At 41.1% G+C, this 15,769-nt stretch overlaps 1 protein-coding gene across 2 annotated transcripts in view; it reads right to left on the reverse strand.

Moving 5' to 3' along the window:
• The window catches only part of PRMT8 (protein arginine methyltransferase 8), a 106,533-nt gene that overhangs the window by 17,702 nt on the left and 73,062 nt on the right, over nucleotides 1-15,769 (reverse strand). For both annotated transcript variants that reach the window (XM_032775739.2, XM_032775737.2), the window contains 3 exons: nucleotides 7,340-7,482; nucleotides 6,828-6,915; nucleotides 72-187 (listed from right to left, as the gene is read on the reverse strand). In XM_032775739.2, coding sequence (XP_032631630.1) covers nucleotides 72-187; nucleotides 6,828-6,915; nucleotides 7,340-7,482 — 347 coding nt within the window. The remainder of the gene's footprint in view (nucleotides 1-71; nucleotides 188-6,827; nucleotides 6,916-7,339; nucleotides 7,483-15,769) is intronic.

Raw genomic sequence — 15,769 nt, forward strand, 5'->3', positions numbered from 1 at the left:
ATAATGCATCTCCAAAGAATGCCACAGTAAGTGTAAGCGTTCACATTTAAGTACATTTGGAATTACCAAACCTTAATTAAACACGCATTGGTCACCACTTGCTTTGGATCTACTATGTCGACCAGGGGCTCCTTCATGGCAACATCTCTAATACAGGTCATGTCGAAGCCATACACATTCTCCCACCCTGTCAATGCAAATGGATGTGTCAAAGGTTAGAAGTAATATTAAATAAATAAATCTTTTGCACTTTGCATAGCTGCTTCTGTTCCAGAATCTCAAAGCATTTCACAACCAATTAGTTAACTTTCACAGCACCCCTATTAAATAAGTAAGTGGCAAAATCTCCATTTTGCAGAGAAGGCACAGTTAGATCAAGGCCCACAATTTTAAAAGTGGCCTCTTGTTTTGGGTTCCCCAATAACTAAGACACCCAAGATCAGTGGACACTTTTAAAAACTTAGGCATTTAAATGAGTTGCCAAAAATCACACAGCAAGTCAGCCAAATTGTTGTGCATAGAACTCAAAAACTCTGGAGCCTTGTCCCTTGCTCTGTCTTCTAGATAACATTTAATCTCGTAGACCCTGATCCTGCAGAAACATGAGTAGCCCCTATCACAGGGGTGGCCAACCTGAGCCTGAGAAGGCACCAGTATTTAACAATGTACATTGCCAAAGAGCCACAGTAACACATCAGCAGCCCCCCATCAGGTCCCCCACCCTGGTCCCAGAGCCTCCCACCCACTGCCAGCCCCCTCAGTCAGTACCTTCCCTCTCCGCACCTCCCAATCAGCTGTTCATGGCATGCAGGAGGCTCTGGGGGCGGGGGGGAAGGGGAGAGGAGTGAGGGCACTGCAGGCTCAGGGGAGGGTGAGGGAAGGGATGGAGTGGGGGCAGGGCCTGTGGCAGAGCCAGGGGTTGAGCAGTGAGCACCCCCTGGCATGCTGGAAAGTCAGTTACTATAGCTTCGGCGCCAGAGTTGGTGCCTATACAAGAAGCCACATATTAACTTCTGAAGAGCCGCATGTGGCTCTGGAGTCACAGGTTAGCCACCCCTGCCCTATTGTGTCAGTGGACTAGTCATGAGAATAAAGTTATGCATATCTTTAAGTGTTTGGAGGATCAAGATCTTAATGCAAGTACATCACGACAGATTGCCTTCTAAAAAGCTTGCAAGCTAAGTTGAGCTCACTGGGTATTTGAACTGTTCTGATGACTGTACCTGTAAGTGCCTTTTATCTTGCTGAATTTCTTTCTTTGAACAAATGATCCCCTAGGGGGAAAGTACATTGGCTCTGCTCTTATGGTTGACATTTCTTTGTGAGAAAATACAAAGAACTGTTACATTTTTGGATTTGTTTTTTAAAACCAAAATCATATTACACTCTCTTGAACCAGATGAGTCAAATTCCATTAAACCACACTGCCCCATTAAAAGTCTAAACTGAAAGTTACAAAAGTCATGTGGGCTGCAGTGTGTGCTGAGTAGAAGAATGGCTGGAAAAGCACTTTGAGAATTTAAAAATATTATTGTGCATGAGAACAAACAAGGTAAATTGACAAACCATGGCAGGGAGCAAATTTGCAAAAGCTTCTCCTCTGAGAGCACAGCAGTTGAGTTGTTGGAATTCCCAGCAGGGTCAGAATTGTCAACAATAGTAAAAGGTCAGTAAGTAGGATTCTAAACTGCAACGTATTTGGCAAAGATACATTCTTTGGTAATGGTGTCCTTTGATGCGGTTGTCAACTTGCCCACATTTGGGGAGGCGGTGTGACTCCTGAAAATCTTTTTCTTTTTCCACCCTCTTGTTGTGATTTCTATCCTTACTCACCCAATATTGGTATGTTTTCTGAAAGCCCCAGCTCCTTGACTCATGTTACTATAGGAGAATCTCAGCTTTCATTTTAAGTGCCAAGTTTATAGCCCTCATGGTTCCATAAAAAAAGCTGGAAAATATGAACCCTAAAGGATCACAGATCAGAAAGCAAATACCCCCACTCCCCCTAAAAATAATTATTTTTAAACCAATTTCACGATTTGGGGCAGGGGAATGATTTCTGAGCACCTTCTGAAACACTCATCACTGCATTTGGCATGTGAGAGACTGGTTCCCATCCCAAGAAGAACAAAGTAATGGGGAGAAATAAAAGTGAAGCGAGATACTAGGGAGGAGTTAGAAATTTAGAGGAGAGAGAAGTGCAGTGAGAGAAGAGATTCAGACAGAAAGGAGTAAAAAAGGCAAAGAAAAAATTGATAGTATAAATAGGGAAGAAAGGTGATATCAGAAAAGAAAAATGTTTTGAATGAAAATAGGCTGAGGTGGAGGAGGGAGAACCAAACGTATTTAAAAGGGATGAAAAAACTTACAGTCCAATAAATCAGGGAAAAACAAGGATACTGAATATGCCTTAAGAAAAGACATCAAGACACAGAAGGGAAAGTAGAAAACAGGATGGAAAGAGAGGACAAAAAAGTGAGAGAGTCCTTTTTTGGGTGACAGGAAGCAGGTTTTGTTATTTTACATGAAGTGTCCTTCATACACCCTTTTGTAACTATGATTTTATGGGATTTTTTCTGCTTCTGCAACCAAAAAAAATATCTGAAAATACTCCTGGCTTTGGGCAAGGAGAAGATGACAATCTGCTTTGGATGTTGTAGATCTGTATTTCTTAACCACGGGGGTATGCTTCGGGTGACCAGGTGTCCGGTTTTCGACCAGAACACCCAGTTGACAAGGGATCCTAGTGGCTCCAGTCAACATAGCTGACTAGGTTTTTGACTGTCTGGTTAGTAGCAACATGCAGTGGGGCTGACGGGCTCCCTGCTAGCCTCCGCACCGCTCGGCTCCTGGGGAGCAGCTGGCATGTCCGGCTCCTAGACTTAGGGGTGGCCAGGGGGTCTGCGTACTCTCCCGCCTCCCGCCTGCAGGAGCAGCTTCCATTGGCTGGGGCAGGGCAGGGGCTGAACTAGCACGACTCAAGAAGGCTCAGCAGGTGGCTGTTGAAGGGTCATAGTGCAGGCCTCTACCACTGCTGCTGGCCTACTTCTCCTCCTTGTGCTCCTCCTGTGGCTGGGCTTGAGCTGTAGCATGTGCCCTGTCGCAAACCACAGTCGGTCGCCCCATTGCCAGCACCCAGGAGATCAAGGTATGTATCCCCATCTCCAAGTGGTGGGAATGGGGCTGCACCCCTGAATCCCCCACACTGCATCTCTCTCCCCTGTCTCATCCTGCCCTGCCTCCCTCCCCTACCCATCCTAGCCCTGTACCCCTTACAGCACTCTCCCACCCATCTCTCCACCTCCCAGAGTCACCCCCCACAGCCCTGCACCTCATTCACCTCCATACAGTGCTGCACTCCCATTATGTCTCTATACACTCCTGTGACCTCCACATCCTCCTGCACCTGTAACCTTCTGCCTCCCTCTGCATCATAATCAGAGAGAGAAAATAAAAAGGCAATAAAACCAGACAATAAAACTCAGAGAGCGGCCCTGGACCCAGGCAGAGCAGAGCCCCCTCAGTGCCAGGCGGCCAGCCTCTGGTCCCTTCGCTCTGCGGCTCAACCTTCACGCCAGGCATAGCAGCACTGCAGCCCCCTGGGCGAGCGGCCCACAGGCATGGGAAGTCTCCTGCAGCTAGGGTGATCAAGTGACTCTGGGAGGGGGATGGAGTGAGCTGGAGGCGGGGCCTTGGGAAGGGGCATGGCAGGGAGTTGGGCAGAGGGCGGGGCAAGGGTGTTTGGTTTTCTAGAATTAGAAAGTTGGCAACCCTAGCTATGTGTACCCCTGAGGGTACATAGAGGTCCTCCAGGGAGTACATCAACTCATCTAGATATTTGCCTAATTGTAAAGCAGGCTACATAAAAAGCATTAGCAAAGTCAGAACAATGTTTCATACAGACAGTGACTTGTTTACACTGCTCTATATGCTATACATTGAAATGTAAGTACAATGTTTATATTCCAATTGATTTATTTTATAATTATGTGATAAAAATGATAAAGTAAGCAATTTTTCAGTAATAGTGTGCTGTGACACTTTTGTATTTCTATGTCTGATTTTGTAAGCAAGTAGTTTTTAAGTGAGGTGAAACTTGGGGTATGCAAAACAAATCAGACTCCAGAAAGGGGTAGAGTAGTCTGGAAAGGTTGAAAGCCAATGCTATAGATTAGTGGTTCTCAAAGCCAGTCCACTGATTGTTTAGGGAAAGCCCCTGGTGGATCGGGCCGGTTTGTTTACCTACCGCATCTGCAGGTTCACCTGATTGCGGCTCCCACTGGCTGTGGTTCGCCGCTCCAGGCCAATGGAGGCTGCGGGAAGTGCTGCGGGCTGAGGGATGTGCTGGCCACTGCTTCCCACGGTCCTCATTAGCCTGGAGCAGTGAACTGCAGCCAGTGGGAGCCGTGATCGGCCGAACCTGCAGATGCGGCAGGTAAACAAACCATTCCGGCCTACCAGGGGGTTTCCCTGAACAAGCAGTGGACCAGCTTTGAGAACCACTGCTATAGATGACCCTTGTAATGGGCCTGATCCTGAATCCAGTTTGTGGTGCTAAAGTTACTTGTATCTTTTGATGGAAGAATAAGGCCCACCCCAAGACTGCACTTCAGTTAGAAAAACCAATACTTTTATTTCTGGAAAGCTGTCAGGTTGTAAGACTGGGATGAAGCCGATAAGGGGGAGTTGTGTGTATGCATCTGACTGGTAATTGAGCCCACTAGTACTTTTCCAAGCTCCTATATACCACATGGCCCAATAAGTAGAGCTGGTTGGAAATTTTCCCATGGAAACTTCTTTTTGCCAGAAAAGGTCTTCACAGCCAAAACAAAAATTGCTGTGAAAAATTTTTAGTAAATGTTCATGCAGTTTTTTTAAAACCGTATTAAAAACTTTTGTTTTGGTGGGGAGAAAAGTCAACTCACTCTTGCCTCTTTAGTTCTCTACCCTATTTTTTCTCCCCAGAGGAAAAAAATTTTTTAAGTAAAATTATGGTTTTCTCCATCAAAATGAAATGAAAAATTATGTTTAGAAACTTTTTTCATAAATAAATTCTCAGAAAATTTTGGACAAATTAAATTCTTTTTTCAAAAATGTGAAAAATATATATTTTTACCAGCTCTATCAATAAGCTTTCACATTTACAGTGGTTGCCACTTATAAAAATTTTAAGTTCTTTTGCAAACTGTTAACGTTACAGTTGTACTCACAGTGCTGAGAATAGGGAAATATATTTGCTTTCCACAAGGAACGCTCTGTATAACTTTTCATGAATGATGTACCCAAATACTTGGATGCTAATATCTAAACTGCATTGTTAAACCTATTCACCTTAATTTGAGTTGTTGCTGATTATGCACTCTATGTATCTTCTGACTTTTAAAAACCAACTTTGTATTTGTGGATAATCTAAACACTATACCCAGATGTACAGACACTCTTTTCTTAACCTGTGTATTTATTATATAATTTTTTTAACATGAGCTTTAATAAAAATTATAAATTTCACCTGAGTGCTGCCTCTAGGCTACCACGACACTGCATACCTCTGGGCAGTCAAAAGTGTAGATTTTTATGGTAATTGCTCTAGATAGCACAATGGAGTGATGCAGTTTTAAAAAAAATCCCAGACTCTAAAATCCAGGAAGTTCATATTTAGGGAAGATTACGGGTGGTTGTTGTTTTTTTTGGAGAAAGGGGACAAAAATCAGACATTCAACTGACAATGTTCTATACATGCTTTTCCCCTCCCTCTTAATACAGTGTTCCATACTAATGAATGTTTCTTTGTGTTCATCTGGATACTGTATTTGTGACCTAGTGCCCACACTCCGTTAGCTTTCTCGGCAGCTTCTCTTATAGCAAGACTTTGCCAGAGGGGAGCTTGCAGCAGTGTGCAGGATTGTTGTTCTCCGCAGGTGCAACTAAACACTGGATGATGTAAAACAAATACAGGATGAAGAATGACACCCCACCACCTCCCCCCTGCAAAAAATAGATTGAAATTCAAGGAGTTGAGAGCTATGGGCTTGATGGAATGTGACAATGAAGTCAGGGAGTGTTGTTATATAAACACAAGGAGCTTGCTTCTCATCTCACTGACACAAGTCTAATTCAAGAGCAATTCAATTTAGTTCAATTGGCCTGATTCTGATCTCGCACTTGATTTACACTGGTGTGATTCCATTGATTTTGGTGCAGTTTCTCTTGATCTATGTCAGTTTAAGGGAGACCAGAATCAGGCTACAATAAAGATGTGCTTATGAAAAATGCTAATATCAGCAGGGACACTATTCATCTTCACAGCCGCTGAGGCTGATAAAACACCTAGCAAGCAATAGCTTTAACTTCTGGCCATATGCTCAATTGGTGTAAATCAGTCTAACCCCATTTAATTTGATTTAGTTGGTGTTGTTCCTGCTTTGAGCAGGGAATTGGACTAGATGATCTCCTGAGGTCTCTTCCAATCCTAATATTCTATGATTCCACTGAAGTCAACAGAGCTATGTTGATTTACACACCTGAAGATCCAGCCTATTAAACGGCAGTGCATTTTCTCATTATTTCACACAGTTTGCAAATCACACACCAAGTGTAAGAGAGCCAACTGAGGGTTTTGTCTTATCTAACCTCACATTAGTGTAAATCGGGAGTAACTCCAGTGAAGTCAAACTGATGTAAAATTAAGATAAGTGAGAGGAGAATCATGCTCAATGTATCTATTATGAAGAGTCCATACGGCTACTCTATAACAATGTGAATGGGGGAATCAAAATATTTTCATGGAACTGATCACACAGGAGGAATGTATTAGACTTTGTACTTACAGTGAATTTTGAAGTCCTTGTACTGTCTGTCTTCAATTGCTACCACGTACAAAGCGGCCCGGTCTGGAAACATAAGCCCTCCAGGTTTCTGTTGATGAATTGTGGGGAAATGGATCTCGTAATCTATTCACCTGACAAAGACATCACATTTTGAACTGCACATACAAAAACCAGACAAGCACCACCCCACCGCATGCTTTTATTGTTCTCCTTCAGATTTTCACATCGACTTTTAATATCTCAGAGATTCTTGCACCCTGCAGCAATGTTGTTAGATAAATAGTGTCTATCCGAATTGTACCAGCTGTCACTGAAAAGCAAAGCTTACTTTTAAAATGAAAGTTTCCCAGTTTACTGAGCTCCCTATGCTAATCTTTCTATTAAAGCCTAAGAAAAGGCACTTGAACATAACTGTGTCTTTTTGAAGCTGGTGGTAGTAGAAGGGGAGGGCTTGCAACTGGGAAATAAACGACCAGACCTCCAGCAAGGAGTATGACATGCAGAGCACCTACCAGCCACTTGTCTCGTGCAAAGATGACTGTGTTTAGCATTGACTCATAGAAAAGACAGTAACCCATCCATTCACTGATGATGATGTCTACTTTATCCTCAGGCAGTTCAACTTCTTCCACTTTACCTTTAAATATTGTGATTACTGAAAAAAGAATCCAAAAGAAATATGTTTCACATAATAAAAGCCTGACTGAAAGTACCTCACTGGTGAATGTCACTCTACCCCTGCTTTTCGTTTTGATTTAAATATATGGACCTGATTCTCCTCTCTCTGCAGCGTAGATCAGGAGTGACTCCACTCAAGTTCATGAAGTTACATTAGTAAGGAAAAAAACAGTATACAGGAAAAGTGGATCAGGCCCATGCAGTATATAATACACAGAGAATCATTAGTGTATGTCTGCGGTGCACACTCCTTTCATCAGCATGTAGAGTACATACACTATGTCCTGTGTCTTTCACTCTCCCACCTCCACCCAGCATGGGTATAATTACCATTACCAATGTAGATGGTGTGAGGCTCTGCTTAGGCAAGTAAAGTAATGACATGCCAGACCCTTATTGTATGCATCCTACATGAGGCTTTCTACATGCTCAAGTAGTGCCTTTCCCTGTTTTGAGCCATGTAGTGTCCTGCTGCTGGAGCCTGCTTTTCCCCACCACAGGCAGCTGCTGAAGCCTTTCGCTTCCACAAGGAGCTACATACCATAGTGTGGATACAGCCTGCTCTTCACTATGGTGTGTACCCACACATTATGGTGTGCAGTGCAGATATACCCTTAGTAGCAATATAAAGGGACATTGTCAAGATTAAACAACATATTTTTTAAAAAAACATTCCTTACCTGTTACAACATCTTTAATTACCAGCCCTTTGGAAGCTGGCATATGTCTACGTCGTCAGTAATGGGATGTAAAGAATTCATCCAAAACCCTGAATACACCCAACCCCAGGCTGTGCTTGGTTTCTAGTACTATTTGCCAACTCATCAGCCCAAGTCCATCAACATTCATGGAGCTAGGAGCTGTCTGATCTCACACTGGTTTTACATGTGTTTTTCTTCCTTGACTTCAATGGAGTTACTCCTGATTTACATTGGTGCATGTAAATGAGATCTACGTTGGGCATGTTGCAGTTTACACAGTTCTAAACCCACCCCCACTATCCTGCCCTCTCTCTCAGAAACACATTCCCTTGCCCCAACCTCAGTCCGTCCCTAGCTATTTTTTCCAGACCTATTCCCAGCTCTGTCACAAGGATTTATGGGAACACAAGATGTCTTCCACTCCCATCTTTGAAAATGCTAGTATGTCCCTCACTGCCACTTCCAAATTTACCAAGGTCTTCAAGCTAATAGGCAAGAAATGGTTCAAACCTCCATCTCCCTAAAGCAGCAGAAATGGGCAAACAGTCCCACTCCTGGTATAGCAATTGTTACACTAAACTCAGAATTAGAGACAGACACCTCAAATGTCTTACTTTAATAGCTAGAGAACTGTCTTGGATTCCATGCGGCTATGTGCTAGGGATTATGGGACAATTCAACTAGTATAAAAATGTTAGGAAATTCAAGCCATTTAATAAGATGTTGCCTTACTTCTCAGCCCCAGGATTCTAAGGGTTAAACTGGAAAATATTTCTATGAGACAATTCTAAGTTACTTTTTGTGTTGTTTTTAATTTCTTTGCTTGTCACTTGACCTTCAACAGTGAAATTTAGACTTGTTAGTTTCACTTCCTGGTCCTCATAAACAAGAACAACTTGGTGCATTTGGGTTTATAATGTTGCAGGAGAATGTCCCTTAATTGAAAAAATGTTGTGATTTCAAATGAGCCTTAGTCCATTTTATCTTGGGCTCGTGTAATTTTGAGCTATTTTCACAAACATCTGTCTTTCTATGTGCTGATGCACCATTGTGCATAGGGCAAAGTATAGAGAGCAAGGACAATATTCAGCTTCAAGTACAAAACAATGACTGAAGTTCAACAGCAATTTTAGGAACTGGAAATTCTTCAAATCACATCTAATCTGATTTCTCTATGAATGGTGTAGACTTTTCCAGAATAGGTTATCAGTCTATTTTGGACCCTCTTTCTCTGTCCTGAGCTTGGTTTTCTTCTTTTACCTTCCCTAACAGATGTTTTTCAGATTTCAAGTTTGAGAAAATATAGGGGAAAAGACTCTTGTATTGAAGATTACTTAAAGTTTAGCTGGAATTAATTGAGCTGATTCTACTTCTTTAACGACATCTTTTCTGTCGCATCTCTAATTTCTGTTCTTTATGCCTGCAGAAATGAGTTTCGGGAAGAAAAGGATCTTCTAGTTTTTTTACACACATTCTTTCTAATATCTAGCAACTTCCAAGAAGAACCTGTTTGTGATTTCTGATGCCAACAAAAGAAATGATAAAAATCTATCTAGGTTTCAGTCACTGAAGTGTAATTTTATTTTTAAACACAGACTATCAACTCCATTTCATTCTGGCCTTGTCCCCACTATGGTGGACAACCATAGCATGGGCAGGGGTGTTACCTGGGGTTTTTTTAACCCAAAGCTCTTGGTAACTTTTACTCTGTGTGAGGTGGTGTCAGGAAATAAATTAGGAGAGACACAGCCATCTAACCGATAGATGGCTGGCACAAACAGGACAACACAAGAGTGCTTTCACTTAAAGCTAAACTTTACTTAGTCTCAAACACTTACACGCGTCCGCAACAAGTTAGTAAAACACCCCCAACCCTTGATAATTACCAAAGCTGAGTGTGGCTTTTAAGTGACACAGCGGCAGGCTTCCGGTGGCCAAATTTTCCATCTGCTGGGGGGGACCGCAAGATGTATTCAGAGGGAGAGTCCAAAAAGAGTCCCTAAATGAGTTCAACTATCTCAAGCTTTTTCCCCTTATTTATACATTAGTAATAGAATGACATGTCCCTTAAAGAAAACTTGTTAAGCAAGCAGTTTTAATGGTCAAGCAAGAGGTTCCTTCTGATTACTGACTAACCCAGGTGTGGGTTTTTTCAGAGTTTGCAGCCTTGAGACCCCAACAGCCATTCCTGGGGCACATCCTGCTCTTTTAAAATGCATGTATCAGCAACTTCAATACAATTCTTATCAGGAAGGAAGCGGGGTCAAGCTGCCCTTTCTGTGGCACCCCAAACCTCCCTCCCCTCCTGCCTTGGTCAAGTTGAGACTGCTGAATGGCCAATTTACAGCTTGCTGACTAGGTTGCCTTTAACAATAAGCCATAGTGGTTTCAGGCACTTTACTGGTTTGCCAAAGTCTTCCTGTACAGGGGGTTAAGTTGATCAATTTACAGGGAAAAAGAGGTTCCACAAATGAGATGGGAATTAATCCTGACATCCTAATGACTCTCGTACTGAGACAACATATCTGATTTTTCTGTCATTGAACCCGTGTTTCTGGAATAATAATGCATTCAATTACATCTTCAATCTGTGCAGCCATCCCTGACATAGGTCCATTTTGTAGCTTCAATTCTTTTTGTAGCCTGCATGGTTCCTCTCTGTCTACCCTTATATTCATGTGGTGGACATTATTAGCTCTCGCTTTCCTGGTAAGTTGAGAAGGGATGTGAAGTATCAAGGAAGAAGATTTATTCATATATCTCATCTTCTTCATCGTGTCCCCTCCATGGCGGGCTCTCCACAGGCTGAAAAGTGAGTCCTTGAGTCCATTGATAAAATAAAAAGCCCCAGGACAAAGAGTTCTGTTTTCTTGAACATTGATGTGATTTCTGGCTTTTTGTGTTTTTAATTCCCAACTCCAGGGCTCAGCACAAAGGGCTTTTCCCAAAGATTTTACTACCTCATCATTTCTATTAATGCCTCGGTTTTTAAAACAGGTTGTTTGAAGCATGGATTGGAAAGCCGCAGCTGGGAGGAGGTCAAGGAGGGTAGATGGTCAGGAAACTCTAGAAGGAAAGGCAAGCCAGACCCAAGGAAGGTGATAGAGCGCAGGTGTCCAGGGAGAGAGGAGGAGGAAACCGGCAGTGAGTGCGGGCTGAGATCAGCTTCAGAGAGTTGCAATAGGTCAGGCAGCTGGGAAAGGGTTGGGTCTCATGACAGTGGGAAAGCAAAGGATCAGCAGTCTTTTATTGTATGATTATTTATTGTCATTTTGACACCCCCCAACAAGTGCTGTTCCATAAAGTTCTTTTTAACAATTGCAGGTTTAACTTCTCTAACTACACAAGGTGGAAGCTCCCTTGCTTTGTTTATTTATGTCTGAGGGGAAAACTGCAAGTTACAAAACCAGCTTTGTTTCTTAAGCCTTGTCTTCGGTGATGGAAATGTTAAGGATATTACAGCAAAAAGTTCTCAGCTTACTTACAAAACTCTGAGGTTTGTTAACTCCCTTTCCCCCACCAAAGAGAAATAAAGACAAACATGGATGAAAAAAGAAAACATGAAAAAGGAAAAGAGGATACTCCCTCTTCTGGTGAGGTAGCAGGTAGTTAAGAAAATATACTGTAAATTGTAAAGCAGGGTCACTTGAATTGGACTTAATTAGAATTGGTCAAAAATGTTCAAGCAAAAGTTTTCTTCATCTCCAAATGAGCTTTTCTGAAGAAAAAAAAATCCTGTTAACTTTTTTGATTGATCTTGCTTTTTGCAATATTTTTCATGTCATTTTAATTGAAATTATTATTGAAAAAATTATAAAACATTATTGACATGATCATTAGAATTTTTTTTTTTACTCAGAACCTATTTTTCTGTAAATAAAATTTGTTCATAATTGTTTTGTTTTCTATAAAAGATTGATTAACAAAATCCAGGACAAGTTTTTAAAAACTGATCAATTTAAAACCCTGAAGAAAGAAACAAACTTCAACATTTGACTAGCCCATTTGTGGTCAGGTTAGAAAGGCTTGATTGGTGTTCCAGTTCCATTGTTAGACAAAGTTTTCTACCCCAGAAGAATGAGCAGGCAAAATGAAATTTTGGATCTGCTAAGGTAGGTTGGTAAAATCCTGGCCCCATTGAAATGAACTGGAGTTTTGCCATTGACTTCAGTGGAGCCAGGATTTCACTCTTAATGTTCAGTAGGTTGGACACCCATAAGCTGGAGTGGAAAATAAAGAAAACAGATATAAAACAAAAGCAAAGACAAGAAAATCGTCTTCTGAGTCCATCTTGAGTTTTATAATTTTCCATTCTTGGAAAACTACTAGCCTGTTCATACCCATCCTTTCAGAATTTTCTATTAGCTCTTAGTTCAAAATCAAGGAAACTTGAACAAACTCAAAACAAATCAGAGCCCAATTCTCAAAACAAAGTTCAGAAAAGTTCCCAGCATTCAGTGGGTAGTTCTTAGCATGACTCTGGTTAAGTGATTTAACTGTTAAGGCAATAATTCATAGTGCATAGCCTTAAATCTATTAAAATCTCTCTCTTGGAAGTAGGACCAGAGGTATTTATTAAGGAGCAGAAAAGAGGAACTGAGAACATGCATCCTTAAGCTTAAATGACCAGATTAATACATCCCATCATCTCTTACAGACATACAGCCTGACTGTGATCTCACATCAGCTTTGCAGTGGTACAGCTCCTTTGGCTTCAGTGGATCCACTCCACATGTGCATTGGTGGGATTTTCAAAGTATTATTCCATCTTCACACTGAGGAGAATCAAGTCCATTTCCTGGACAGTTCACTCAGCAGAAAGAGGTAATTTTATCTCCATGGAACACAAACATAAAAGTCTGCACAAACACCTGCCCTGCTTTCCAAAATCATCTGCTTCTTGATAGACTCTTTCACAACACATTGGCACCTTACTCAGAATCTGCTAGCAGTTTTGGACTTGGCTGCCTTTCCCCAGCTATCTACAGTGGCTGTTTTGAAAAACTTTCTCGTCAGGTGTTTTGTCAGCAGCACATTAGTTTCAAGGAGCTGAGAAGGTTATTTAGTTTGGAGTGGCTGAAGACCTAACTTGCAGACTGCAGGGAGAGCACACAGTGAAGCTTGTTAAATTGCTGGCAAGTCACTAAAGAGGGAGGGGGGAATGGAATCACATCACCTGGATCAACAAAGAATAATAATAGGCCCGATCATCCCCTCCTGCAGTAAAACACTGCAAAAAGGGGAAGAAATTCCATTCCAGGGATGAGGTAGATCCATCTGAACAAAGACCCAGACCCTACCCACACCAATGTGAATACAGAGTAGTATCAGTGAGATTCATTCATTTACATTAGTAGAAAACCAATGAGCTCAAAACGAGGGCCAACGTTTATTAACAGAGCTTGATTCTTCTGCTTACACTGAGAGGGGAAGAAGAGTGGGTTGTAGCAAGGAAAGCAGTAAAGGAGTGTTTAAAATAAAGCAGAGCCCCTTCTTTATCTTACATTCTCTTCCTAATTGCTTTTTCTGTTACAACCCCTCAATACACACAGACTCACACACTTATTCTATACCTTTAGAGTTGTTGTGCAAAATGGGTGCAACACTTCAAATGCAAAATCAATGCAAGTGACACTGCTTTACCGCTTACAGTGTATTTTCTTAACTACCTTTACAATGTGCAACTTGCACCATATAAGTCATACCCCATAGCAGCAAAAGTGCAAGGATCATGTTTTGCTTATACAAGGCATTTAAGGTTCAGTTATTTGAGTTTTAATATAAAGAATGTACATGGATCATACCTAGTTAAGAGCACAGTTATATATTCACTGAATGATTCTGACATCGTGTATGCATGGTCCCTCCACTTTCATCTGTATGGGCTAGTGCATTTGGCCAACACACTTCCCTGGGAACAGCACTCACATCAGCTCTGAATATGGCCCACTATTTGCAATTTATACTCATTTACTCTGGTAGCAAGTTCTCTATGATTTTTTCTATAGGCACAGGCTGAACTCTGAATCTTATGAAATAATTAGGCAACTCTTGTTTGAAAAGGGATCAAACAACCCTTGACTCATGTTAGAAATGTTTCAAAAGTGTTTTGATTATGCAGAATACATATTAGGTGTATATTCTATTTGCCTTCATTTAAGTTACATCCCACGTAAGCTTTCAGTTTAATATACCTGCCTCCAAGTACAGTGAGTTATACAAACCAGATTGGAACAACCTACGCATTCTTTCCCACTGACGTTTCCCATTCAAAGGTGTACTCCTCTCTAAATACTCGCTCACTTTCTTTTTTAACCAAGAATGGAAATAGAGGGGGTGAGGTGAATCACAGAACCTAATTGAATTCGCAGCACCACGTGGATTAAGTAACCCATTTGGTTTGAATAAGCCTAACTTTACAGCAAAATCCAGCCTTGAGCTGTTTATTGCGTTATCATAATAGCAGGTATGCATAAAGTAATGTAAGTGCTTCATTTTACTTCTGTGGAAGGTCACAAGTATGCTCTGATTCTCCTCTCACTTTCACAGGTGAAAACCAGGAGTAACTTATTAAAGTCAATGGAATTGCACCATAATAATATTGATGTAAATGAGAGCATATATTTTACTTACAGTAATGCTAAAGGTGATCTAGATCTGGTTGCATTATTTGTTACAAATAATTATCTCCATTTATAATTAGCAAATTATTCACAAGTGTGTCCTGATTTCCTTCAGAAATATTCATTATTTGTAAGTTTTCTTCCAAATAGTTTGGACAAATAATTTTTCAAACTATGGGTTGTTTGCAAACTGTTCCCTTTGCTACAATACACCCTTCATGTTTTGTCATAGTTACTGAAGTGAGATGGCACTGGGTCTGTTCCCTGACTGAACAATTGAAACGTTTGACACAGGAGAATAAAAAAATGTAGTGATTAGAGATGAATGCACTTTCCAATATTAATTTTTAGACAAATCATTATCTGTGCTAAAATCTGTGAAACATTTAGGATTCACAGAAACTTTTCTGAACACCTAGCACTAGTACAAATACTTCTGCATACCAAATAATAGAAACCAATTAATCTTAGCAAACAGAGCTCAATGTTTCTATTCACAAAAATAATCAGAAATCATGGGGGCGGGGGGGAGATTACTGTTTGACCAGCATTAAGTTGAACTATGTGATACTAAAGCTGTGTGTTAGATGTTTTGGAAAACTTGGCATTGGAAAACTAGATTCTGAAATATGAGTTTGCCTGAATTTTTTTATGTGGATACATCATTTTGGGTTACGGTGAAGCCAATACGAGCTTAATGTCCCACTTAAACTCTATTTTAAAATTTAAATGAAGCACAGAGGTGAATTGTGAATCATATTGTAGAATATGATTGCTACAATAATCACTGTTGTCAATACTCAAGTATCTTACTTCTATCACATGTCAAAATGGTCCTGATGATTCCTTTGGGGTGAATTTTAGCACTGTTGACAGCTGCCAGAATGACAGGCCTGGAGACTGAAATTTTACACTCTCTCTCTCTCTCTCTCTCTCTCTC

This window comes from Chelonoidis abingdonii, chromosome 1, assembly GCF_003597395.2.
Source record: "Chelonoidis abingdonii isolate Lonesome George chromosome 1, CheloAbing_2.0, whole genome shotgun sequence".
NCBI lineage: Eukaryota > Metazoa > Chordata > Testudines > Testudinidae > Chelonoidis > Chelonoidis abingdonii.